This window comes from Pleurodeles waltl, chromosome 6, assembly GCF_031143425.1.
Source record: "Pleurodeles waltl isolate 20211129_DDA chromosome 6, aPleWal1.hap1.20221129, whole genome shotgun sequence".
Taxonomy (NCBI): domain Eukaryota; kingdom Metazoa; phylum Chordata; class Amphibia; order Caudata; family Salamandridae; genus Pleurodeles; species Pleurodeles waltl.
In genome coordinates this window covers 1,325,637,236-1,325,664,038 of record NC_090445.1, presented here as the reverse complement: position 1 = coordinate 1,325,664,038, position 26,803 = coordinate 1,325,637,236, and the positions used below count along the sequence as shown (strand labels likewise).

The 26,803-nt window shown below is 44.5% G+C and overlaps 1 protein-coding gene and 1 long non-coding RNA gene across 2 annotated transcripts in view; one reads left to right on the top strand and one right to left on the bottom strand.

Annotated features, from left to right (window-relative positions):
- LOC138300829 (uncharacterized) overlaps positions 1-26,803 on the top strand; it is a 295,919-nt gene that overhangs the window by 96,728 nt on the left and 172,388 nt on the right. The gene's annotated exons all lie outside the window — the stretch shown is intronic.
- The window catches only part of CALY (calcyon neuron specific vesicular protein), a 141,319-nt gene continuing 120,827 nt past the window's right edge, over positions 6,312-26,803 (bottom strand). Inside the window, exon 5 of the mRNA XM_069240632.1 lies at positions 6,312-11,272. Within this exon, the coding sequence (XP_069096733.1) occupies positions 11,069-11,272 (204 nt within the window). The 3' untranslated portion in view covers positions 6,312-11,068. The remainder of the gene's footprint in view (positions 11,273-26,803) is intronic.

The following is a 26,803-nucleotide window of genomic DNA, read 5'->3' as shown; positions in this document are numbered from 1 at the left end:
AACAACTCTATTCGCTCTGCTACCAAGGCTTTTCCATTCTGTTGTATACAGAATTTCCATCCTTGTTTCTTTCCATCTTCTCAGTTGTCCACTCTTCTTGTACCTGCTACTTCAGATTTCCTAGAGAGACATGGTTCTGAAAAACAAGTGATTGGCCGAAATGTACAATTATTTAAAACTACAACAAAGGCTGGAGCAGATAGATTAAAAGGACTGGTATCAAACTTCAAAGTGAGAGGGAAGGATTGGCTGTCTTCCAGCTTCTTGCCCACACAAAAATTGCCAGTATGATTTCATGCTCAATTTTATGGTCCCTTGTTGATAATCAAACAAATCAATTTCATCCTAAATCTGGGAAGATGCGCCCTACTTTTCATGCCTCCTAGAAGAAGCCTTTTATGTCTGATGCTTTTCATCCGAGTTCTCCTCCCCATCTTGTTATGGTAGATGGCATATTTCTGGCAGGAGAATAAAGTGATACTCATCCGCCCTTGGTGAGTGTTACTGTGGTTCATAATGCTACAGTCCTCTATCTGAACCACTGCTTGAGACAAGTACTGTGAATTTGGTGGTGAAGCATATTATTAAAAGAGTTGAGAGATAATTAATTTGAGCACTTACTTGGTGAACAATAAAATTACCTAGAAATACTCATTTCTAAAGCATGTTAGGCCCTGATGTATTTAGTCTTCTTTTGACTCATCTCCAACTGAGCACTGGGTGCTATAAAATGGCAAATGTTGGGATAGTAACACTAGTCCTCATTTTGCTTTGACGGAAAGCACTGAAGAGTCCGGAGGGTAGCATTACCAACTGCTTAATAGTGTGTCTGTGTAAATTTCATTCCAGATGGATTGAAGAATAAGACATTGTTTTGATTTCTGAACTTGAGAAAAAGAAACTATGAAATAATAGTAAATATGTTTCGTTTGGTAACCTATTATGAAAGAGTAATATTAAGTCTTAAACTCTCTTACACAAGTTCTCTTCACTTTGGAAATCATTACAATCTACACCCGAGATGTGAGGTTAATGCTGGAGCCACTGTGACCTCAGGCACCACTGAATATCCATCCTCTGTCACCTGGCATCAACAGAATGCATGAGGCTATCCAGGTATGAGTCAGAAATGACTGATTCATCTCTTGAATGTCCACGATCCTCTGAGGAGGTCTTCATGTGGGTGGTGTCCAGTACCGCTCTTAGAAGGTAATTTTCCATGAAGGAGATAGGTGGAATGTTTGGATGTTGATTGTAAACCTAAAGCCATGGTAGAGAGTTATTGTCCACTGACATTTTTTCCAGGCTAACACCACAAAATTCACTCTCACTAGCCAATCTTCATAGTGTGGAAATACTTGAACTCCAGGCATTGCATTAAAGGCACCAAAACTTTTAGCATTTTTGTAAAGACATAAAGGGCCAGATATGGAAAGCATTTTTCTAGTCACAAATGGACCAATTCACAGAATCGGCCTGATTATCGACTAGAAAAATGCTTTTGGGGATGTACAAAGCTCAAATGCCATATCGGTAACTTGTGACCGAATCACAATTTGGGTTTTGCAATTCGGTATTAGGAAGAGTCATGTTCAAGGCGTCCCTTCCTAATACTGAATCCGAGTGGTGTGTATGATTGTTTTCTGACTGTGAATGTGGTCACAAAACAATCTCAGTTTACAACAATTTCAAATTGGTGTTAACTCATTCGCAAACGGGAAGTGGTCCCCACGTGGCCTCTTCCTTTTTGTAAATGTATGCAAAAATAATTTTTCACTGCAGACAGTGGTCCCACGGACCACTAACTACTCTGAAAAAAATGAACAGAAATCCTTTTATTTTTCTATTTGAAATGCATGCTGTTTTCTTTGAAGAAAACAGGCTGCATTAAAAAAAAATTGCTTTACTGAAAAGTAGTCACAACATGGTGGTCTGCTGTCCCCAGCAGGCCACCATCCTTCTGAGTGCGGCCATTCCCAATGGGGTCTCAAATTGTGACCTCCCTCATGAATATTAGTGAGGTGGGTCATTTGCGACCCCATTGGGAATCACTAGATGTGTCTGAGAGACATTTGTACATTTCATTTTGCGAGTTTCTAATTGAGATTCACAATGAATCGCAATGAGAGATTCACAAAATGAAATGGTCATACATTTGGCCCATGGAGTGATCCTCAGTCCGTACGGCAGACCCATGAACTGATAGTGCTGGTAACCCACCATGAACCTCAGGTAACAACTCTGGCCAGGAAGAACTGAAAGATGAAAATAGGTTTCCTGGAGAACTAGGGGCACCAGTCAATCTCCTGCTTAAACAGCCAGTAAGGCTTAGCTCAGGGACACCATTTGAATGTATCCTGCAAATACTTGTCCAAGAGGAATGGGTGTCCTTGAGGTTTTGAGGTACAGAGCTAGTGAAGAGTTGACCTGCTGGTGGTGATGATGACACCTAGATCCACCACTTCCACAAAAAGAGTGGTACATGTGTCTGAGGTGACTTACAAAGTTGCCTTCATCTCGAACAATGAACTCTAAAATAGTCTGAATTGTTTTGTTATACTGATGGAACTGCAGTGCCCATGAGACCAGACTCAATGAGTGAGCTGTAGTTCTGTTGTTCTTTACCAGTTGCCTGGAGGATTCAGTCTTCTGAACAAACAGAATCTCACAATCCTGAACATGTCCTTCAGAGATGATTCAAAAAGCCAGGGCACTCGTATGAAATAAGATAAGAGTCTGTGCAGTTAGGTTCTTGGTCTTTGGAGAATCAATATATAATCCGAAAAGAGTTAAGGTTCAGTGTCTTTATTCTTGTGTGAAGTTTTCATACATGTTCATCACATCAGAAAGATTCCATATGTGGTCATCACAACAACATCCAACAGCCAACACGTGTTTCGTCTCCGAGAAATTAATCTCATTGACTTCCTCGGGGCTGTAAGAAACATAATAATGAGCTTGGTCATAATCTGTAGTTATATATGATTATAGAAAATTAATACCTGGCACTAAAATCGTGGCCAAGTCCTTCACCAGTACCGCGTGAGTATCTAAAATCATCAAGTGACATTACCAAACGGAGCCACAGAGAGAGAAAACTGTGATTACAGTCTACCACAAGTGATACAAATGTTATTATTATAAATATCACCAAAAGTTTGATGTGCACGTGAAACGAAGTAGAAATTGAGAATTAGAAATAGGGATAAAGACTCCCACTAGATATGTGGCGATGAGAAAAGGAAACTAAGGTTGAGAAATATACTCTTAATGACAGGGTGTCATTAGGAAAAAAGGAAACAGAAAGGCGTCATAACACCTAGGAAATTGGTGAGTGAGTGTGCTAAATTAAGCATTCGCAAGTGTGTCTGAATACAGAAAAACTTACCAAAGTATAAGTAAGGTGTTAACATGAATAAATGGCTTATCCTAATCAAGTAAAACTCTTCATTTGTAGTCCTTGGTCGCACCCATATTTCATGCATCAGGTTTATGGTGACCCGCCCTTGAGTTAGGTGGCTGGTACTCACCTAATAAGTTCTCATGCTAATCATATCTCTGTTTCTGTTTTAGGAGCTCACAACCACATCCATAAGAAGTAGATTCCTTGCAATTGCCAATTTAAGATATACAGCCCTGTAGCAAAACTACAGTCAAGACAATCCATCTTCAGGCTTAACTTAACTGGAGAAAGTCAACTCTGTCCCCACTAGCACACAAATCAAACTTGAAGGCATGTGCATTTAATATCCCATGTTTATGTCTTAGCAACCTAGGGGCATATTTATACTCCATTTGCGCTTAATTTGCGCCATTTGTTTTATGCAAATTCAGCGCAAAACTAACTCCATATTTATATTTTGACGTTAGACACGTCTAACGTCAAAATATTGGAGCTTGCACCATTTTTTAGATGTGTGAACCTACCTTTCATCAATGAGATTCGAAGTAGGAGTTCCCATCTAAAAAATGGTGCTAACCCCATAGCCCCATAGCCCTATATTTATCCCTGTGCTAAAATAATGCTTGGTGGGAGGAGGGGCTAAATAATGGTGCAAAGCTTGCTTGGTACCATTATATAACGCCTGATTCAGACCAGGTGCTAGGGGTCCTGTGGACCCATTTCCATGATTAAACACCGTTAATGGGTCCACAAGTGCCCTCCCAAAGCCCCAGGAACACCCTCACCCACACCAGAGGGACACCGGAGGATGGGGGACCCTCATCCCAGGTAAGTAGGGTAAGTAGAGGTAAGTATTTTTTAATTAAAGTGCCATTGGGTGCCCAACTTGGTGCCCCCTGCATGGCACAGGGTGCAATGGCCATGCCCAGGGGACAATGGTCACCTGTGCTGGCCATTGGGATGGTGGGCACGATTCCTGTCTTTTCTAAAACAGGAGTCATGTGGTATGGATGGTTTTGCATCAGAAATTAATGCTAGGCTGGTTAGAGCCATTTTTTTTTGCCTCTAACCAGCCTAACGTCATATTTGGTGCAAAAAAAACCCTTCTCCCATACTACCACCCCCACCCGGCTAACGTCATGTTTTTTTGCACTAGCCCACCCTTTGCACTGGCTTGCGCCATTCCATAAATATGGCGCCCAGCTGGTGCTCAAGAATGGTGCAAGCCGGTGCTAAACTTTTTGTTTCAAAACTGCATTAGTGCAGTTTTGCATCAAAAAGTATAAATATGCCCCTAAGTATTTTGGGGCCAGTGTTTGCTTTGTCTAAACTTTGCCCTAATGTTTAATGATTATGGGATCTACGTTTCTCAGCGGTTTCTTTGCAATATTGGTCAGTTGGCTTTGTCATCCTACTGTGCCGGTCGCTTGGCACTCGATTGAAATTGGCACTTTCAGAGCAGTACTTTAAGTGAGTTGCGAGAGGCAAAGTGGATACTCTTTTACCAGATAATATGTTTACCTTGCAGAACATGCAATGCTCTACTGACCCGACTGTGATATAGTTCTGAAGCATCCTTTACACATTCAAGGGGGTTGGGACCATTGCCACTTCACATGTGAATCACATTCAGTAAACCCAAGCCCCGAGTGCTTGGATAAGCAGACTTAAGACTATATAAATGTGGTATATGAGTAATCTATACTTAAATATGTAGATGTCAGTTTGTCCCATGTGTTAGTCAAACCTATTGTTATGTTTTTACACTCAATTTACTCATGTTGGTGTCATTTATTATCCCAAATAAAAGCTGCTCCTTAGCCTTTTGCCATTAATGTTATCATGTATTTAACACATCTCCACAGTCAAGCATTCCTACTGAGGCTCATCGCAGACCATATCAAGTATGTTTTGGAAAGAGTTCCTAATGTTGTGAAAGATCACAGGTGTTCCATGAGACTGCAAATGGTGACTATGGACATTTGTTGAGCAGCAGTTCTTTACATATGGCAACACCTACTTAGGGTGCAGCAATTGTTTTAAAAATAAATAATATTAACGGATTAGTTAAGTATATACAAATAACGAAGCAAAATGTAACATTGGAAATTTTAGACATGAAGGATTTTGAAAATGGAAACTAAAAATGAAGTCGGTATCCTTAGCTTGAATTGTTAGAGCAGTGCAAGAACATCTAACAGAATGAATTAAGAATGATAGGTGGTCTCAACTGAAACATGGACAAAAAGAGAGCAATATTAGGAGCAAAAATCAGAAAGTTATATGTTAGACTTCAGCATATTGCTTCTTCATTTAGAATTAAAAAACAAATTCGAAAAGCACCAATCTTCCCGTTGTTAAAATTAAAAATTCAATGTTTCTATATTTGTTTACGAATTAAATTAAATATTTCTTCAGTTGTGTATTTGTTTGATGGATACTTGTATGTTTGTGTGCTGTTTTGATGTTCAAATCTTTGAAAATGCCATGGCAGGGGTCCCCGGTTTCCAGTAGTTCCTCAGTGGTGGTCCCCATATTCCTCTAATTATTCAGTGAGGGGTCCACATAAGTCAACTATTTTTTGAGGTCCAAGTCACCATTTAGCCGCTATAACAGTTTAGTTGCTCAAGTACCTATGACCAAACTAAGGTTTTGAAATTTCAGAGATGTCATAAGAAATCTCCCGGTATGCGACACCTGCTCTATCTGAAAGGTTTATTAATTACTCCGTTTTTTCGCCTTTGTCTACTGGACACGCACAAGAGCTTATCATGTTACAAACACAAGCATTCATGCCTTCAGACCCCCCGCCTTTCTGTTGCCCATCTCCTACACAGGTTATACCTGGAGTCAGATAGGCGGTGGGATCTCTGGGGCAGGTCACGAGAGAATAAACAGAGACAGAGAAGACATTTATAGGTTTTACTAACAGAAAAGATGCTCATCAGAACAATAATTTGGCACTTGAGACACGTGGGTGTGCAGCGCTGTGAATGCAACAGATCACAAGTTCTATAAAAAACATATAAAGTGTTGTTAAAGCAGCAACGCTTTCCATGAGAGCTAGATAGAACCCAGGCAGCAGAAGAGCTCAAAGATGGCTGTGTAAAGAATGGGTGAGGAGAGAGTATTCGAAGCAGAGGAGAGAAGCGAGGAAAAGGGAAGGACAGATGGAAGCGTGAAGGGAATATATGGAGAGGGGTGTGAGGGCAGCCAAGCGTGAAGAGGCCAGGAAGTGAAAGGGGATGAGAAGGGAAGGCCAGATTATCTTTAGAGTAGGAATAGGACAGGATCAAATGAGAAGACAATAATAGCATTTTTTTAGAGGAGGTGGCAAATAGGAAGATTGGGCAAGGAGAACAAGCGAGTGAAAATGAAGGGGAAGAAAACTAGGGGAAAGGAGAAGACAAAGAAATCAGAAAATGAGAGGTAAGTTTGAGTTGCGAGATAAAGCATAAGAAGAGGAAAGGCGAATAAAGTGGCTTCGGATGAGACAGATAAGAGGAGTGCAGGATATGTGGAAATGGGAGGCAGTGATTGACGTGAGGAGCAGTGGAGCGGAAGAGGCAGTCCTGCAATGCAACGAAGGTGCCTCGGAGAAGCCATTTCAAAGGAGATGACCAGGAACGAGGACATTGAGTCTTTCATACCCAGAACCCATCAATGATGATGGATGTAATCCTGGAAGTGGTGGCAGAACTCGGCTCTATCCTAGAATTCCAAAATATTGAAGAGAAGGCAAGAGGGGTGTTGGGGTCTCAGGGGTTGAGATTCAAGAAATGCCTGACATGGACTCATTACCCAGTCTTTCCGGCAAAGGAATGATCAGTGCTTAATTTGGGTTGGCGTTTCCCTGTGCTCAGCCTGCCCTTTACTAGGAGCTGGGTATTTATTTTGGTACTTTTCATGCCTCTAAAATGATGCACCTCGATGAACTTCTTGTTTTCCAAACTTTGTGGGCAAACTATATTTTTTGCTGAGAAGTACTGCTGCACTTCTGATGAAGCAGAAAATGAAGGTTTTACATTTATTTACGCTTAAACGTAGTGCTGCAATAATCATGTGTGACTTTAACCGAACTAATAAAGATTGTACGGGGACAAAATGTGCCCTTAGAGTAGTTTGCCAACATTTATAAGCGTGCTTTATATAACGTGATGTATTAGAATTGCACTAATCCGACATAATCATAAACGTGTGCTATGATTTGCTTGCTTGAAATGTTTTAGCTTAGCATTACTTTAGCGGAGGCTTTGGCCTAGTTGCCCGGTCTCACGGTTTAGATGCTCGTATTTTTCCAATGTGCTATTAAACGTGTATTTTGCTTGAAGCTGTACTTTTCCACTGAGATCGTTCACATGCTTATCTTAAAGTTTCGTGCCAGCCTGGCATATTTTCTCTTTACTCCAAGGTCGATCTGCAGGTGCGGACAATGGAGGCTCTGAAAGTGAGCTAATTGGTATAAAAAGTTGCAACTTGCGTACCCATCTCCAAGGATAATGTATGCTTAAGTAAAAGCTTGAGAACTGTCGTTTTTGATTGGACAATTTGAAGCTAACCTATGAACCCTCCAATGGAAGACCCTACTGGATTCGAACTGTTGTCTATAAAAACCAGGTGCACGAGAAGAAAGTAGCCATTGCCAGCTCGATACCCGCCATTTTGCAGACTTCGTAGCTAATATGGCCCACCTTGCTGCGACGCCATTTTGAGAGACTTTGATGCTTTCTCTAATCGAGAGAAGGAGACTTTAAATGATTCTTGCCCTAGAGACTTTAACTTTGATTTGATCCCTTTGCATGAAGTAGTAGTTTTATCTTGCCGCCGTGAGGCAACTGCCCCGTCCACCCCTGCCCCTTTGCCCCGTCCCATGCTGATCGAGAAACGGTACCTGTGAGACGAAGACTTCCTTGAATGCTGATTGTAATTGGTAAATATGAAAGGAAATTGTACAATTGCATTGTGTTTCTTTTAGGTAACCAACTGCTGATTTTTGACAAGATCCCTAGCTAGGAGTTTTCCAAATTAATGTTGCTAAATTGTTTTTGCATGAAGTCCCACATGCCGATGCTAATTTGAGGTTAGATGAGGATTCCTTTTGTTGCATGATGCAATTTGAGACCTTGTTATGCTGACTAAATGTATGCAATTAGTTCATTACAGATTATCGTATTAGTGATTTGCATAGCTATTATCGAATGCCTTGTGATTCAAATGCTACATAGATTACACTTGTTTCGCCGCTATGGACAGCTATTAATGTTCATTTATGTTTATCATTTGGTGTTGAGACACATCTATATTGTGCTAGCTTTGTTAATATAGGGAAATAAATTCACTAACTTTGCAATAAACTGGTGTGGTTATTCCTGACTGAAAGGTCAGGGTTCGCCGAAATGTATTCTGGACTAATTGTTAAGTGTTATGTTGAGCAGGGTATTGCTTATGTTCGTTATTGATTATTGATTTAATGAAATTGACTGATTAAGGGTGTCGAGGGTCCCACTTAGCCAAAAGATTCATCGGCCTAAAGAGCGTCCAAATACAGGTAAATTATTAGTACGGAACGCTCTACCAGTAGAGCGTCCAAATACAGGTAAATTATTAGTACGGAACGCTCTACCACTTCCGATTTTGTAGCCACAACAAGGGGGTGTGGTTGTGTAGATCCCAAACGGGTACCCTGGGCTCTGCCACGCCCCGAGCAGTGAGACTTCTCCTCCTATTGGTTGCTTTGAATCTTCTGGGCGTGGACACACCTTTAACAAGTATTTGTGGGTCTGCAAAGTGGTACTTGAGCACTAGCGAACAGGGGTTCGGGGTACGGTGATCTGCGGGGGCTTCTCTAATTCATGTCTCACCCTCTTCGGATGGCCGCATTCACACAACTTATGAGCCCAAACAAGTTTACTGTGTCTTTGCCTTATTGTCCTTCTCTGCCCATCCTAGACCTTGTACAGCTTTCAGGAGTGGTGATCCACCTTTGCAGTTTTGGGTCAGTGACTGCTGACATCCTAAACACCTCAGTGAATAAGGGACCAGCTCAGGTAGCTTCAAATTACCAGTTATGAATGCCAGCTTTGACATCAATCTATTTCACATGTTTAAAGAAATCAATATTTTGCTTGTGAACCATTTCATAGGAAGGAGTTATGATTGAAATAAGTCGTTTGTCCAAATAGGATGAAGTCTGATGTTTGAAAGAGTGGCTCCTAATAATATAAGTGGCAGAGGTGTTTGATCGGACGATGAAGATGATGTCAGAGGTGGCAGTGCCCTCCAAATAACCCTGAGGTTAGGTGTGCTCATAGACAATTGTGCTGATCAGGACTACTACGTTAAGATTAGATCACAGGTTTTAGTAGTCTGTAGAAAATGACTTTTTAACGCAGGCGATTATATTTTTAGTGGTAGTGACTACATTCATGCTCGGTTATTTATTGGCTAACGATCTGAGTACTGCCCTGGGTTGTTTGTAATTCTCTGTTACGTTTGTGTGTATATTGTAATGCGTTATGACTCTGTCACTGGGGGCAGTGGAGGTCAACATGCAGGCAGTGGTGAAGCTGGCAGTGTAAGTGTGTGGTGCCTGTGGGAGGGGGTGGCGCTGGCCTCCCCTAAAACGCTGTGGCTGCGACATAAAGTAACCAACTAACTAACTAATGAAGCTATTTATGTATGCATTTACTTAATTATTTATTCATGTACATATTAAGCACTGATACATTCCTGACCTTTACATAGCCCCACTAGCCTTAAAGTGATGTCTGGCGTGCAACTGATTCTCCCCTGCACCTACGCTATGTATAGTCCTTTGGATGTGAGAACCCATGCTGCTTAGCAAGTTGGGTAGACCGCCAACGTAGACGTGGAGGTCGTAAGCAATGGTGAGTGACAGGGAAAATAAATTAGGACAACAGGTGATAGGTGAAGAGAAAGGTTAGGTTAGGAAGAGCTCAGCGACTAGAAGTCAGAATGGGACTCTATGGTGAAATATCAGCTTTGAGTTACAAATCGTTTCTTGTCTCACTGGCTGTACTTACGTGCTTTGCGAAGAAACAGCCCGACATCAAATAATACATAATTTGAAAATACTATTGTTTGCAGACAAAAAAATACAGTAAAAGCAAAAGCGCAAAAAACCCTGTGTCGTTCGAGGGAGAAGCATTCCCTGCCACAAAATGGTTTAATTTCAGGCAGAAGTGCTGAAGGCCCCAGCCTTGGTCCTGGGGCGTCAACGAGGGAGTGGGAAACTAATAAACAGTGATAGCCACGGGGCTTTGATTTGGGGGCGAGAGATGAGGACGGTTATAGGAAGCACAGAAGGCAGAGTGCAGGAGCAGAGGTCTGCTCTCCTACAAGACAAATACTGGAGTTTCAAAACATTACAGGTATTAACTGGGAAATTATCAATATGTCGTATTGGTGACACCTCCACCTACCCCTCTAATGCTCAAGGAGAGCACCTCTGTGATCTGTGGCCTGCCTCTGTTTTAGAATTTACTTTCAAAAGCAAGTGCTGTGTGTATAATGCGTTTATACTGTCCCCCAAAGTATCTGTTATACTCCAGTCGCACAATCCAGCTGCGCCTCTCAGGGTGGGCAGGCCGCCTGCTGCTGAGAGGGACCAAACAAGGACCTCTTCTCTTCCGCCACCCCACCGACCTACTGCGGTGAGGCTGCCAGCTTATCTTGCGCCTTGCCAGCCACCTTCTGAGTGCTGGGCACCGGCACCCAAGACGAGGTCAGCACAGGGGCACTCTTTTTGGCCTGGCTGAGGTGGCTGAGGGCTGTGTAGAGGCTTCCTCCAGGCCCCCCATGTTCCTCGGTGTAGTACATCTCCATGGCAGCTGGGGTGCAGCGTTTATGCTGAGCAAGAGAGGAGACACAAAAAAAGCCAGGTGTGAAGTTCAGATCTCAGTTGATCGCTAATAAATATGCAATTTTTAAAGACATTTCTGTATAATTTTGATTTTAATGAGCAAACAAAGTACATTGAAATAGTGTAGAAGAGATAAAATACAGAGCAGATTGAATTAAAATATATCAAATTATGTATCTCTCTCTCTCTCTCTCTCTCTCTCTCTCTATATATATATATATATATATATATATATATACACACACAACTATCTACATAATTATATTTATTTTATGAAAAATGGGAGGGCTAGAAATTCTAAATTAAAAAGGGAGAAACAGAAAACCAAACATTGGAAAGTTAGATTAGAAGGCCATTATTGGCCCAGTGCCATTCCATCCTCTTCAATGGACCAATGTTCTAAAACAGTTAAGAACATTACAGTCATAACAGCAAATGATGTTATTTTCGATAACATCACCCTTTGACAGTGCCTCTTCATGGCGATAAAACGTTTTTTCCAAAAGCGTTCAGCCAGATTTCCTTTTGTGGCTTATGACTTGTTGATGTGCCAGATCTGGTCATTAACCACCTCCAAGGCATGGACTGCCACCTTTTGGTTCAGACCATACCTGAGCAATGATTTCTCTCACTAGAAAACAAGCTTGGCATCAAAGTGTCATGTGTCCTAGCTGACAAAAACAACCAATGGCCCTTTGGAGTCTTTTCTGATCCATTCAAATTCACACAAAGTACAACTCGCGGGTTTGGCTATAGACCACAGAGGAAGAGCAAGATTATAGCCTCCTGGTCATCACCTAAAACAATAGAGAGACTGAAACCTCCCTAAAGAGTCACATTTGAGCATTCCATTTTGTTCCCTGCCTATGTAGTCTCTGGATGATCTCTTGCATTTCCCTTGTATTTTTTACTACTACTTCACACCCATGCCCATTCCAAGCCGCTATGAATTATTATTATTTTTTTCCACTAAAGAGGATTTATAATGTTATTCCAATGAGACCCCCCGTTTTAATACTGTGAACTCGTATGCTCAGTCTTACTCAATTCGAAATATTGCTTCTGATCCTTTATACAACAGCCTCATGCCGTCATGGCTTACACTTGGCAATCATCATTTCCTATAGCACTGTCAACAGCGAAATCTTACAACAATGTATCCAAAATAATTTTATTTTTCCTTTTTCTTTGTTAATGTTTGTTCAAAATCAAGTGAACATTATACTGCTTCATTTTACAATACACACTTTTAATTATATGTGAGAGGACACACCTGCAAATCCTTTAAAAGGCGGCCTTTGTAAACACATTCAGACATCCTACACATTCATATATTGCATTTTCGAGGTCTGTATGCTGTGGGACCGGATATCACCCCAACAATTAATGATTATGGCTCACCTATGACCGTATGCTTCCAAGCTTAAATCAATACCTACTGATCGTCCCACCACAGTCTCATTTAATGACATGTAGTTCATACAGTCCCATATCATGATCATTCTGGTCTGTTCTTTTGGTTTCCCGCTCAGGGGCCATGTTAACAAAGCAAACATTGCAAGTGTTGTCTTAAGACACACTCATTCCCACTGTTTGGGGCTGACCCATGTTTTAAGTAGAGGAAAAGCTGTAGCAGCGCTATTTTACCACTTTAGGCAGTGTTAAGTAGATGTCGGTCACATTTACTTTAAAGGCGTGTACTACTTTTGGCTGTGAATATAGAGCCATCTGTTCACATATCTAAAGTAAACAAGAGCACATTACACAGTAACCAACAAAAGGCATCACAACAACACTGAAAAACATAGCAGGGAGCAACACAACAAAACAGAAATCCAACACAGTCACAAAAACACATCACATTGCAGTAATGCTGCACAAACATGCTGCAGCACAACAAACAGCAGAACCTGTCACCACAACAAAATGCCACACAGTCAATGCGCACAAACATTCTTGTCCCACATTGCCACCTCCAGAATCATGTTTCCATAATACTTTGGTAAAAGGTGTTCAAAGTAGGCACTGCATTAACCCCTTCCACGCCAGGGACGTAATGGTTACGTCCATGGCAGCGCCCGTGTGGCGCCATGGACGTAACCATTACGTCCTGGGACTGGCAGTCGGGGGAAGCGCTAGCGCTTCCCCCGAGGGCCGCCCCCCAACACCTCCAGGCCAGGGCTGAAAGGGGAATCCCTTCCCCTTTCACGCCCACCCCCCCGCCCCCCCCAATGACGTCAGCGCGCGATCGTGCGCTGATTTCAGGGAAAGGGGGAAAGACGCGCTGGAAGCCATTTGCTTCCAGCGCGTCTAAGGGAGAAGGTGAGTTTTTCACCTTCGTGCGGGGTGGGGGTGCTCTGAGGGTTTTCCTTTCCCTCGATGTCTCTTTGAGCAGCAGGAATGCCCACTAGACACCAGGGATTTCTCTGTGTGTGTGCTTATTAGTGTAGGGGAGCGACCCCTTGGGCAAGGGTCGCTCCCCTTTGGGGGCACATGTATTTTACGTCGTTTCTGCCCCCCCTGGGGGCAGATTGGCCCTATTTTTAGGCCGATCTGCCCCCAAGGGGGGCAGAAAGCCACTAGACACCAGGGATTTTATTGTTGATTTGTATTTTTTGTGTTGGGGGGCGGCCCCTTGGGCAAGGGTCGCTCCCCTTTGGGGGCACATGTATTTTACGTCGTTTCTGCCCCCCCTGGGGGCAGATTGGCCCTATTTTTAGGCCGATCTGCCCTCAAGGGGGGCAGAAAGCCACTAGACACCAGGGATTTTATTGTTGATTTGTGTTTTTTGTGTTGGGGGGCGGCCCCTTGGGCAAGGGTCGCTCCCCTTTGGGGGCAAATGTATTTTACGTCGTTTCTGCCCCCCCTGGGGGCAGATTGGCCCTATTTTTACGCCGATCTGCCCCCAAGGGGGGCAGAAAGCCACTAGACACCAGGGATTTTATTGTTGGTTTTTATTTTTTGTGTTGGGGGGCGGCCCCTTGGGCAAGGGTCGCCCCCAGGGGCCCACATGTATTTTTGGGCAGTTCTGCCCCCCTTGGGGGCAGATATGCCTATTTTTTAGGCCTTTCTGTCCCCAAGGGGGGCAGAATCCCCATAGCGCCAGGGATACTATATGTGTGTGTGTGTGCTTTGTGTGGGGGTGTGGCCCCTTGGGCAAGGGTCGCCCCCCCAAAGGGTGCAATGTAATCTGGGCGATTTCTGCCCCCTCCCCTTGGGGGTAGATTGGCCTATTTTTTTTTAGGCCCATCTTCCCCCAAGCAGAGAAGACTAGACACAAGGGAAAATGAAAAAATGGTTAGTGGAGGAGTGTTTGTCAACTGGCGAAGTATTTGCTTTTATGATAATAACAGTTTTTCTCCTTTTTGTTCTAGTTCAAAGCTTTTGCTGACTTTGCTGTGGCTTGTTGCAGTTTTGGCAGTAGTTGTCCTGCGGTTTGCGTAGTTGCATGTTTTAGGTAAGTAAATAAATTTACTCCAAGTGAGTATTGTTGCAATGCATGAATGACATGTTTGTAGGTGGTGTACTGAATGCAGGATTGTGTGTGAAATTGTCCTTAGAGTTATGCACAATGATTATTGTGTTGTCTTATGTCTAATTTGCTTTTTTTTTTCTCTTTTTAGTAGGATATCGTTGGTGATTGCTGTGGCTGTGCAGAGTAGTTGCTGGTGAGTCAAGCTTTTTCAGGCAAGTGAGCAGTATAGTTTTTGAGTTCATAATTCTTAGTGATAAACCTATACTTTGTTACTTATCTTACACAGTGCTGGTTGTTGGTGGTGTATTTGTCCAGTTAATTTTTGTAGGAAGGCTCATGGCCAGCCGTAGGATGACCGCTCAGCAGGTTGTTAGTGTGCTTTTTGAGTCATCTTCTGACCATGAATATGAGACTGACTCTGCATCTGAGGCAGAGGAGGAAGTGCAGGATTCTGGAAGTGAATTTTCTGTCAGAGATGAATCATCTGATGATGAAGCCACTCTCAGTGCTGATGAAGGGCCTGTTTTAGAGGAGGACAGTGATGTGCCAATGGTGCAGGAGCCAGCGGCTGAAAGGCTTCCCATTGGAAGACCTGACGCATGGGTTGCCCCAAACATGGAGCAGCCACAGTTGCCTGCGTTTACTGGTTTTCCAGGGTGTCGAGTTAATACGGAAAACTTTTTGCCCGTCAACTTTTTTGAGTTGTTTATGGACGATATATTTTTGGAAGAGATTGTTGAGCAGACTAATTTGTATGCAGAGCAGTTTTTGAGGGACAACGCTGCCAGACTTAGGCCACACTCTAGAGCTAGCCGGTGGATTCCCACAAATCTGGAAGAGTTGAAAAAGTTCTTGGGTTTAACTTTTTTGATGGGGCTGATAAGGAAGCCGTCGCTGTCTTCATATTGGTCTACTAGTCCCTTGATGGCAACTGCTATATTTCCTGCCATCATGAGTCGTAACCGGTATGATCTTCTTCTTCGGATGTTGCATTTTGTAGATAATGCTTTAGCCTTGCCACGAGATCATCCTGATTCTGACCGTCTTTTTAAGATTAGACCTGTCCTTGATCATTTGGTAGATCGTTTTTCAGAGATCTATGTTCCAGGGAAAGAAAGATCTGTAGATGAGTCTTTGGTCCTGTTCAAGGGTCGTTTGGTTTTTAGGCAGTACATTCCTAGCAAGAGGGCACGGTATGGAATTAAATTGTATATGCTGTCAGAAAGTAGTACAGGATATGTTTATAATTTCCGGGTCTACACTGGTAGGGATTCCAATATTGACCCCCCTGGTTGTCCTCCCACTTTTGGAGTTAGTGAGAAAATTGTGTGGGAACTTGGTAGACGACTGTTTAACAAAGGTCAACATTTATATGTAGATAACTTCTACACTGGAGTTCGGTTGTTCAAGGAGTTCAGAGTGGACACTGTTGCTTGTGGCACAATCCGCTCTAATCGGAAAGGCTATCCAAAAGAGCTTGTCTGTAAAAAACTTGAGAAGGGACAGTGCAGTGCCTTGCGGAATGATGAGCTGCTAGCTCTGAAATTTGTAGACAAGAGGGATGTATACATGCTAAGCACCATCCATGATGAGAGTACTTCACCTGTGGCTGTTTGGGGTCAGGTTGCCGAAGTGCGCAAACCTGTGTGCATCTTAGACTATAATAAGCACATGGGTGGTGTTGATAGAGTAGATCAGAGGTTAGAACCTTACACTGCTGCTCGTAAGTCTTATGTGTGGTATAAGAAATTAGCGCTTCACTTGTTCCACTTGGCAACTTTTAATGCTTTTGTTGTGTTTAAGGATAGTTCTCCAGAGTCAAGGATGACATTTGTGAAATTTCAGGAGTCTATCATAGCTAGCCTTGTTGTGCTGGAACAGGCAAGAGTTCCTAGAGAAGCAGTGGTGGAGGATGTGGCTAGATTGAAAGATCGTCACTTTGCTGAGCACATTCCTCCCACGGCCAAAAAAAACTTTCCTGCTAAGAGATGTAGAGTCTGTGCTCGAAGAGGTATCAGGAAGGAGACTAGGATGTACTGCCCTGATTGTCCTTCAAAGCCTGGGCTGTGTGTGGGTGGCTGTTTCAGGAGCTACCACACACAGAAGAATTATTGGGAAATTCCGTGAGCGTAAACTGGTGTTTTATATTTTTATATGTTCGGTTTCACGGTTGGCATTAGTCATGTATTCAGTTAGAGCTTTTGTGTTTGTAGCTTTGTACTAATTTATGATTAGTGGTTTCTTTGTTGTTTAAAAACAAAAAAAAGGGGATGGCATGTGTAGAGTGGCGCTTGGCTGGCGGCGTGGGTGTGGTGGCGCTTGGCTGGCGGCGTGGGTGGGGTGGCGCTTGGCTGGCGGCGTGGGTGGGGTGGCGCTTGGCTGGCGGCGTGGGTGGGGTGGCGCTTGGCTGGCGGTGTTTGTGGGGTGGCGCTTGGCTGGCGGTGTGTTTGGGGTGGCGCTGGGCTGGCGGTGTGTGTGGGGTGGCGCTTGGCTGGTGGTGTGGGTGGGGTGGCGCTTGGCTGGTGGTGTGGCGCTTGGCTGGCAGTGCCGGCCAAACGCCAGTCCACACACTCATCAGCTTGTGTGATTGCTGTATCAGGCATGTGGGCGTATGAAAGTGATGGGCCCTTGACTGGCGCTGTCTGTGGATGCGAGTCTTGTAATGTGCTGGGCCCGTGGCTGGCGGCGTGAATGGTCTAGTGCATGTCATGTATGAAAGGTGTGTGAATGGACTGTAAAGCGGTTGGTGCCTTGTCGTGGCTTTACAGCTCACGAGCTGTGAGTCATTGGTTCAGTTTTTTGGCCTTTCAGTTATTACCAGTGCATTTCACTTTTGTGAAATCTCTTGTTAATAAAATTTGATCTACTGAACCATCACTCACCCTCGTGCCAAATCCAACCAGTATGTGTGGTACAAATGACAAAACCTGCTCCGCTGTAATCAGGCGTCGCAGCACACTTGAGACACGCTAGGTGCCTCGGGTGGGACCCCGATGATGAAGCATGCCACCAACTTGGTTGGTGGGTGAGGGGTCTTCTTCACATAACCTAAGTGTGTTTCTTTTCACAATTTTAGTGTTCGGCACATCACGGACGTATGTGCACACATCAAAGTGCTATATTCCAAAAATACCTGTGTTTGGGGGGGAGGGCCCACCTATGTTTTTGGTCCTGGGTGCGGCCGTCATGTAGGGAAACCTACAAAACCCAGAAACTTTTTAAAACTAGGCACCCCAAGGAGTCTAGGGAGGTGTGGCTTGTGTGGCTCCCCCAACATTTTCTTACCCAGACTCCTCTGTAAACCTCAAAATTTGCATAAAAAAGCATACTTTCCTGATTTTTCTTAGTAGGATCACCGCTCCAGCACAAAATTCCTACTCCCCAGTTTTCCCCTCAGTCTCCCAAGTAAAATGACACCTCACTTATGTGGGTCCCCAAAGCAGAGTCCGTCTAAAGATGTTTAAAAGAATATGCCCTTATAAACTTGCTGTGCTATCCCTTCTATCACTTCAGGTTTTGGGCCTTATTCTGTTGCAGGCACCTGGCCCACCCACACAAGTGAGGTATCATTTTTATCGGGAGACTTGGGGGAACGCTGGGTGGAAGGAAATTTGTGGCTCCTATCAGATTCCAGAACTTTCTGCCACAGAAATGTGAGGAACATGTGTTTTTTTAGCCAAATTTTGAGGTTTGCAAAGGATTCTGGGTAACAGAACCTGGTCCGAGCCCCGCAAGTCACCCCTCCTTGGATTCCCCTAGGTCTCTAGTTTTCAGAAATGCACAGGTTTGGTAGGTTTCCCTAGGCGCCGGGTGAGCAACAGGCCAAAATCCACAGGTAGGCACTGTTTTCTCCCAAAATTTTGGATGTGTCCACGTTGCGCTTTGGGGTGTTTCCTGTCGCAGGCGCTAGGCCTACCCACGCAAGTGAGGTATCATTTTTATCGGGAGACTTGGGGGAACGCTGGGTGGAAGGAAAATTGTAGCTCCTCTCAGATTCCAGAACTTTCTGCCACAGAAATGTGAGGAACATGTGTTTTTTTAGCCAAATTTTGAGGTTTGCAAAGGATTCTGGGTAACAGAACCTGGTCCGAGCCCCGCAAGTCACCCCTCCTTGGATTCCCCTAGGTCTCTAGTTTTCAGAAATGCACAGGTTTGGTAGGTTTCCCTAGGTGCCGGCTGAGCTAGAGGCCAAAATCTACAGGTAGGCACTTCGCAAAAAACACCTCTGTTTTTTTCCAAAATTTAGGATGTGTCCACGTTGCGCTTTGGGGTGTTTCCTGTCGCCGGCGCTAGGCCTACCCACGCAAGTGAGGTATCATTTTTATCGGGAGACTTGGGGGAACGCTGGGTGGAAGGAAATTTGTAGGTCCTCTCAGATTCCAGAACTTTCTGCCACAGAAATGTGAGGAACATGTGTTTGTTTAGCCACATTTTGAGGTTTGCAAAGGATTCTGGGTAACAGAACCTGGTCCGAGCCCCGCAAGTCACCCCTCCTTGGATTCCCCTAGGTCTCTAGTTTTCAGAAATGCACAGGTTTGGTAGGTTTCCCTAGGTGCCGGCTGAGCTAGAGGCCAAAATCTACAGGTAGGCACTTCGCAAAAAACACCTCTGTTTTTTTCCAAAATTTAGGATGTGTCCACGTTGCGCTTTGGGGTGTTTCCTGTCGCCGGCGCTAGGCCTACCCACGCAAGTGAGGTATCATTTTTATCGGGAGACTTGGGGGAACGCTGGGTGGAAGGAAATTTGTAGCTCCTCTCAGATTCCAGAACTTTCTGCCACAGAAATGTGAGGAACATGTGTTTTTTTAGCCAAATTTTGAGGTTTGCAAAGGATTCTGGGTAACAGAACCTGGTCCGAGCCCCGCAAGTCACCCCTCCTTGGATTCCCCTAGGTCTCTAGTTTTCAGAAATGCACAGGTTTGGTAGGTTTCCCTAGGTGCCGGCTGAGCTAGAGGCCAAAATCTACAGGTAGGCACTTCGCAAAAAACACCTCTGTTTTTTTCCAAAATTTAGGATGTGTCCACGTTGCGCTTTGGGGTGTTTCCTGTCGCCGGCGCTAGGCCTACCCACGCAAGTGAGGTATCATTTTTATCGGGAGACTTGGGGGAACGCTGGGTGGAAGGAAATTTGTAGGTCCTCTCAGATTCCAGAACTTTCTGCCACAGAAATGTGAGGAACATTTGTTTGTTTAGCCACATTTTGAGGTTTGCAAAGGATTCTGGGTAACAGAACCTGGTCCGAGCCCCGCAAGTCACCCCTCCTTGGATTCCCCTAGGTCTCTAGTTTTCAGAAATGCACAGATTTGGTAGGTTTCCCTAGGTGCCGGCTGAGCTAGAGGCCAAAATCTACAGGTAGGCACTTCGCAAAAAACACCTCTGTTTTTTTCCAAAATTTAGGATGTGTCCATGTTGCGCTTTGGGGTGTTTCCTGTCGCCGGCGCTAGGCCTACCCACGCAAGTGAGGTATCATTTTTATCGGGAGACTTGGGGGAACGCTGGGTGGAAGGAAATTTGTAGCTCCTCTCAGATTCCAGAACTTTCTGCCACAGAAATGTGAGGAACATGTGTTTTTTTAGCCAAATTTTGAGGTTTGCAAAGGATTCTGGGTAACAGAACCTGGTCCGAGCCCCGCAAGTCACCCCTCCTTGGATTCCCCTAGGTCTCTAGTTTTCAGAAATGCACAGGTTTGGTAGGTTTCCCTAGGTGCCGGCTGAGCTAGAGGCCAAAATCTACAGGTAGGCACTTCGCAAAAAACACCTCTGTTTTTTCCCAAAATTTAGGATGTGTCCACGTTGCGCTTTGGGGTGTTTCCTGTCGCCGGCGCTAGGCCTACCCACGCAAGTGAGGTATCATTTTTATCGGGAGACGTGGGGGAACGCTGGGTGGAAGGAAATTTGTAGCTCCTCTCAGATTCCAGAACTTTCTGCCACAGAAATGTGAGGAACATGTGTTTTTTTAGCCAAATTTTGAGGTTTGCAAAGGATTCTGGGTAACAGAACCTGGTCCGAGCCCCGCAAGTCACCCCTCCTTGGATTCCCCTAGGTCTCTAGTTTTCAGAAATGCACAGGTTTGGTAGGTTCCCCTAGGTGCCGGCTGAGCTAGAGGCCAAAATCTACAGGTAGGCACTTCCCAAAAAACACCTCTGTTTTTTCCCAAAATTTAGGATGTGTCCACGTTGCACTTTCGGGTGTTTCCTGTCGCCGGCGCTAGGCCTACCCACGCAAGTGAGGTATCATTTTTATCGGGAGACTTGGGGGAACGCTGGGTGGAAGGAAATTTGTAGCTCCTCTCAGATTCCAGAACTTTCTGCCACAGAAATGTGAGGAACATGTGTTTTTTTAGCCAAATTTTGAGGTTTGCAAAGGATTCTGGGTAACAGATCCTGGTCCGAGCCCCGCAAGTCACCCCTCCTTGGATTCCCCTAGGTCTCTAGTTTTCAGAAATGCACAGGTTTGGTAGGTTTCCCTAGGTGCCGGCTGAGCTAGAGGCCAAAATCTACAGGTAGGCACTTCGCAAAAAACACCTCTGTTTTTTTCCAAAATTTAGGATGTGTCCACGTTGCGCTTTGGGGTGTTTCCTGTCGCCGGCGCTAGGCCTACCCACGCAAGTGAGGTATCATTTTTATCGGGAGACTTGGGGGAACGCTGGGTGGAAGAAAATTTGTAGCTCCTCTCAGATTCCAGAACTTTCTGCCACAGAAATGTGAGGAACATGTGTTTTTTTAGCCAAATTTTGAGGTTTGCAAAGGATTCTGGGTAACAGAACCTGGTCCGAGCCCCGCAAGTCACCCCTCCTTGGATTCCCCTAGGTCTCTAGTTTTCAGAAATGCACAGGTTTGATAGGTTTCCCTAGGTGCCGGCTGAGCTAGAGGCCAAAATCTACAGGTAGGCACTTCGCAAAAAACACCTCTGTTTTTTCCCAAAATTTAGGATGTGTCCACGTTGCGCTTTGGGGTATTTCCTGTCGCCGGCGCTAGGCCTACCCACGCAAGTGAGGTATCATTTTTATCGGGAGACTTGGGGGAACGCTGGGTGGAAGGAAATTTGTAGCTCCTCTCAGATTCCAGAACTTTCTGCCACAGAAATGTGAGGAACATGTGTTTTTTTAGCCAAATTTTGAGGTTTGCAAAGGATTCTGGGTAACAGAACCTGGTCCGAGCCCCGCAAGTCACCCCTCCTTGGATTCCCCTAGGTCTCTAGTTTTCAGAAATGCACAGGTTTGGTAGGTTTCCCTAGGTGCCGGCTGAGCTAGAGGCCAAAATCTACAGGTAGGCACTTCGCAAAAAACACCTCTGTTTTTTTCCAAAATTTAGGATGTGTCCACGTTGCGCTTTGGGGTGTTTCCTGTCGCCGGCGCTAGGCCTACCCACGCAAGTGAGGTATCATTTTTATCGGGAGACTTGGGGGAACGCTGGGTGGAAGGCAATTTGTAGCTCCTCTCAGATTCCAGAACTTTCTGCCACAGAAATGTGAGGAACATGTGTTTTTTTAGCCAAATTTTGAGGTTTGCAAAGGATTCTGGGTAACAGAACCTGGTCCGAGCCCCGCAAGTCACCCCTCCTTGGATTCCCCCAGGTCTCTAGTTTTCAGAAATGCACAGGTTTGGTAGGTTTCCCTAGGTGCCGGCTGAGCTAGAGGCCAAAATCTACAGGTAGGCACTTCGCAAAAAACACCTCTGTTTTTTCCCAAAATTTAGGATGTGTCCACGTTGCGCTTTGGGGTGTTTCCTGTCGCCGGCGCTAGGCCTACCCACGCAAGTGAGGTATCATTTTTATCTGGAGACTTGGGGGAATGCTGGGTGGAAGGAAATTTGTAGCTCCTCTCAGATTCCAGAACTTTCTGCCACAGAAATGTGAGGAACATGTGTTTTTTTAGCCAAATTTTGAGGTTTGCAAAGAATTCTGGGTAACAGAACCTGGTCCGAGCCCCGCAAGTCACCCCTCCTTGGATTCCCCTAGGTCTCTAGTTTTCAGAAATGCACAGGTTTGGTAGGTTTCCCTAGGTGCCGGCTGAGCTAGAGGCCAAAATCTACAGGTAGGCACTTCGCAAAAAACACCTCTGTTTTTTCCCAAAATTTAGGATGTGTCCACGTTGCGCTTTGGGGTGTTTCCTGTCGCCGGCGCTAGGCCTACCCACGCAAGTGAGGTATCATTTTTATCTGGAGACTTGGGGGAATGCTGGGTGGAAGGAAATTTGTAGCTCCTCTCAGATTCCAGAACTTTCTGCCACAGAAATGTGAGGAACATGTGTTTTTTTAGCCAAATTTTAAGGTTTGCAAAGAATTCTGGGTAACAGAACCTGGTCCGAGCCCCGCAAGTCACCCCTCCTTGGATTCCCCTAGGTCTCTAGTTTTCAGAAATGCACAGGTTTGGGAGGTTTCCCTAGGTGCCGGCTGAGCTAGAGGCCAAAATCTACAGGTAGGCACTTCGCAAAAAACACCTCTGTTTTTTTCCAAAATTTAGGATGTGTCCACGTTGCGCTTTGGGGTGTTTCCTGTCGCCGGCGCTAGGCCTACCCACGCAAGTGAGGTATCATTTTTATCGGGAGACTTGGGGGAACGCTGGGTGGAAGGAAATTTGTAGCTCCTCTCAGATTCCAGAACTTTCTGCCACAGAAATGTGAGGAACATGTGTTTTTTTAGCCAAATTTGAGGTTTGCAAAGGATTCTGGGTAACAGAACCTGGTCGGAGCCCCGCAAGTCACCCCTCCTTGGATTCCCCTAGGTCTCTATTTTTCAGAAATGCACAGGTTTGGTAGGTTTCCCTAGGTGCCGGCTGAGCTAGAGGCCAAAATCTACAGGTAGGCACTTCGCAAAAAACACCTCTGTTTTTTTCCAAAATTTAGGATGTTTCCACGTTGCGCTTTGGGGTGTTTCCTGTCGCCGGCGCTAGGCCTACCCACGCAAGTGAGGTATCATTTTTATCGGGAGACTTGGGGGAACGCTGGGTGGAAGGAAATTTGTAGCTCCTCTCAGATTCCAGAACTTTCTGCCACAGAAATGTGAGGAACATGTGTTTTTTTAGCCAAATTTTGAGGTTTGCAAAGGATTCTGGGTAACAGAACCTGGTCCGAGCCCCGCAAGTCACCCCTCCTTGGATTCCCCTAGGTCTCTAGTTTTCAGAAATGCACAGGTTTGGTAGGTTTCCCTAGGTGCCGGCTGAGCTAGAGGCCAAAATCTACAGGTAGGCACTTCGCAAAAAACACCTCTGTTTTTTTCCAAAATTTAGGATGTGTCCACGTTGCGCTTTGGGGTGTTTCCTGTCGCCGGCGCTAGGCCTACCCACGCAAGTGAGGTATCATTTTTATCGGGAGACTTGGGGGAACGCTGGGTGGAAGGAAATTTGTAGCTCCTCTCAGATTCCAGAACTTTCTGCCACAGAAATGTGAGGAACATGTGTTTTTTTAGCCAAATTTTGAGGTTTGCAAAGGATTCTGGGTAACAGAACCTGGTCCGAGCCCCGCAAGTCACCCCTCCTTGGATTCCCCTAGGTCTCTAGTTTTCAGAAATGCACAGGTTTGGTAGGTTTCCCTAGGTGCCGGCTGAGCTAGAGGCCAAAATCTACAGGTAGGCACTTCGCAAAAAACACCTCTGTTTTTTTCCAAAATTTAGGATGTGTCCACGTTGCGCTTTGGGGTGTTTCCTGTCGCCGGCGCTAGGCCTACCCACGCAAGTGAGGTATCATTTTTATTGGGAGACTTGGGGGAACGCTGGGTGCAAGGAAATTTGTAGCTCCTCTCAGATTCCAGAACTTTCTGCCACAGAAATGTGAGGAACATGTGTTTTTTTAGCCAAATTTTGAGGTTTGCAAAGGATTCTGGGTAACAGAACCTGGTCCGAGCCCCGCAAGTCACCCCTCCTTGGATTCCCCTAGGTCTCTAGTTTTCAGAAATGCACAGGTTTGGTAGGTTTCCCTAGGTGCCGGCTGAGCTAGAGGCCCAAATCTACAGGTAGGCACTTCGCAAAAAACACCTCTGTTTTTTTCCAAAATTTAGGATGTGTCCACGTTGCGCTTTGGGGTGTTTCCTGTCGCCGGCGCTAGTCCTACCCACACAAGTGAGGTATCATTTTTATCGGTAGACTTGGGGGAACATAGATTAGCAAAACAAGTGCTATTGCCCCTTGTCTTTCTCTAAATTTTTTCCTTCCAAATATAGGAGAGAGTGTGTAAAAAAGACATCTATTTGAGAAATTCCCTATAATTCACATGCTTGTATGGTCACCCCGGAATTCAGAGATGTGCAAATAACCACTGCTCCTCAGCACCTTATCTTGTGCCCTTTTTGGAAATGCAAAGGTTTTCTTGATAGCAATTTTTTACTCTTTATATTTCAGCAAATGAATTGCTGTATACCCGGTATAGAATGAAAACGCACTGCAGGGTGCAGCTCATTTATTGGCTCTGGGTTCCTCGGGTTCTTGATGAACCTACAAGCCCTATATATCCACGCAACCAGAGGAGTCCACCAGACGTAACGGTATATTGCTTTCCATAATCTGACATTGCAGGGAAAAGTTACAGAGTAAAACGTAGAGAAAAATTGATGTTTTTTTCACCTCAATTTCAATATTGTTCTCTTTCAGCTGTTATTTTCTGTAGGAAACCTTTGTAGGATCTACACAAATGACCCCTTGCTGAATTCAGAATTTTCTATACTTTTCAGAAATGGTTAGGTTTCTGGGATCCAGCATTGGTTTCATGCCCATTCCTGTCACTGACTGGAAGGAGGCTGAAAGCACAAAAAATTGCAAAAATGGGGTATGCCCCAGTAAAATGCCAAAATTGTGTTGAAAAATTGGGTTTTCTGATTCAAGTCTGCCTGTTCCTGAAAGCTAGGAAGCTGCTGAGTTTAGCACTACAAACCCTTTGTTGATGCCATTTTCAGGGGGAAATCCACAAGCCTTCTTCTGCAGCCACTTTTTCCATTTTTTTTTAAAAAAACTAAATTTTCACTGTATTTTGGCCAATTTCTTGGCTCCTTCAAGGGAACCCACAAAGTCTGGGTACCTCTAGAATCCCTAGGATGTTGGAAAAAAAGGACGCAAATTTGGCTTGGTTAGCTTATGTGGACAAAAAGTTATGAGGGCCTAAGCGCGAACTGCCCCAAATAGGCAAAAAAAGGCCTGGCACAGGAGGGGGAAAAGGCCTGGCAGCGAAGGGGTTAACGTACCACCAAAGAAATGAAATAGTCAGAAATATTTTGTGATCCAGCCCCTAATCTTAAACTTTCAGGTTCTTTCAAACCTTATTTCACAACTTCTGCTCTCCAGTCTAATACTATGAACTTGTGTCCCAAATTTTCCACATGGTCAAAATTAAACCTCTTAGTTATCTAGTAGATGATGTGTAATCAACATTGAAACCAATATAAATGATTGTAATAAAAGCTCTTTGATAATGGAGAATGGGAAGTGACTCCGAAAAGGGTTCTGTGGCAACTACCTGTATAATGTACATAGGTTCTGTCCCCTTGAAGGAGTTAAGCAGTGGATGGCAGTCTTCCAGGCTCCTGCTTGGATACAGCGGGGACTTCAACAAACTGCTTTTGATTTTTGCTACATGTGATTTGAAAAGGTAGCATTTTTGTTTATCTTCCTCACAAAGGATTCTTCCTCTGATCAACTCTGGTAAATCTCTCCTAAGTGTTAACCAACCATAGACCTGGTGTAGGTTATATTAAGAAGAATTTAAATAAAAAAAGTGATGGGTAGAATGTTTGCAAAAAGCCCAGCCACAGACAACTGCTTGTACTGTATCTCAGCCCATGATTTGTAAGCCTGCTATGCCACTTCAGACTTCTGGAAACCAAATGCAAACCAATCTTGGTATTGCTCCAAAAGGACCAGTCCAGATCAAATTGCCAGTTCAGGTCCCCTCTGAAAACAGGCACAGGCAGATTAAGAAGAAGCCATAAAACGCATGGAACGTAAAACACTCCAAAGATGGACCGCACAGGATCAAAGCAATAAGAGAGAAAGATAAGTGTCTGAAGAAGAATATATTAGATGTGCTAAGAATCATGATATGACATACAATATGGACGAGGG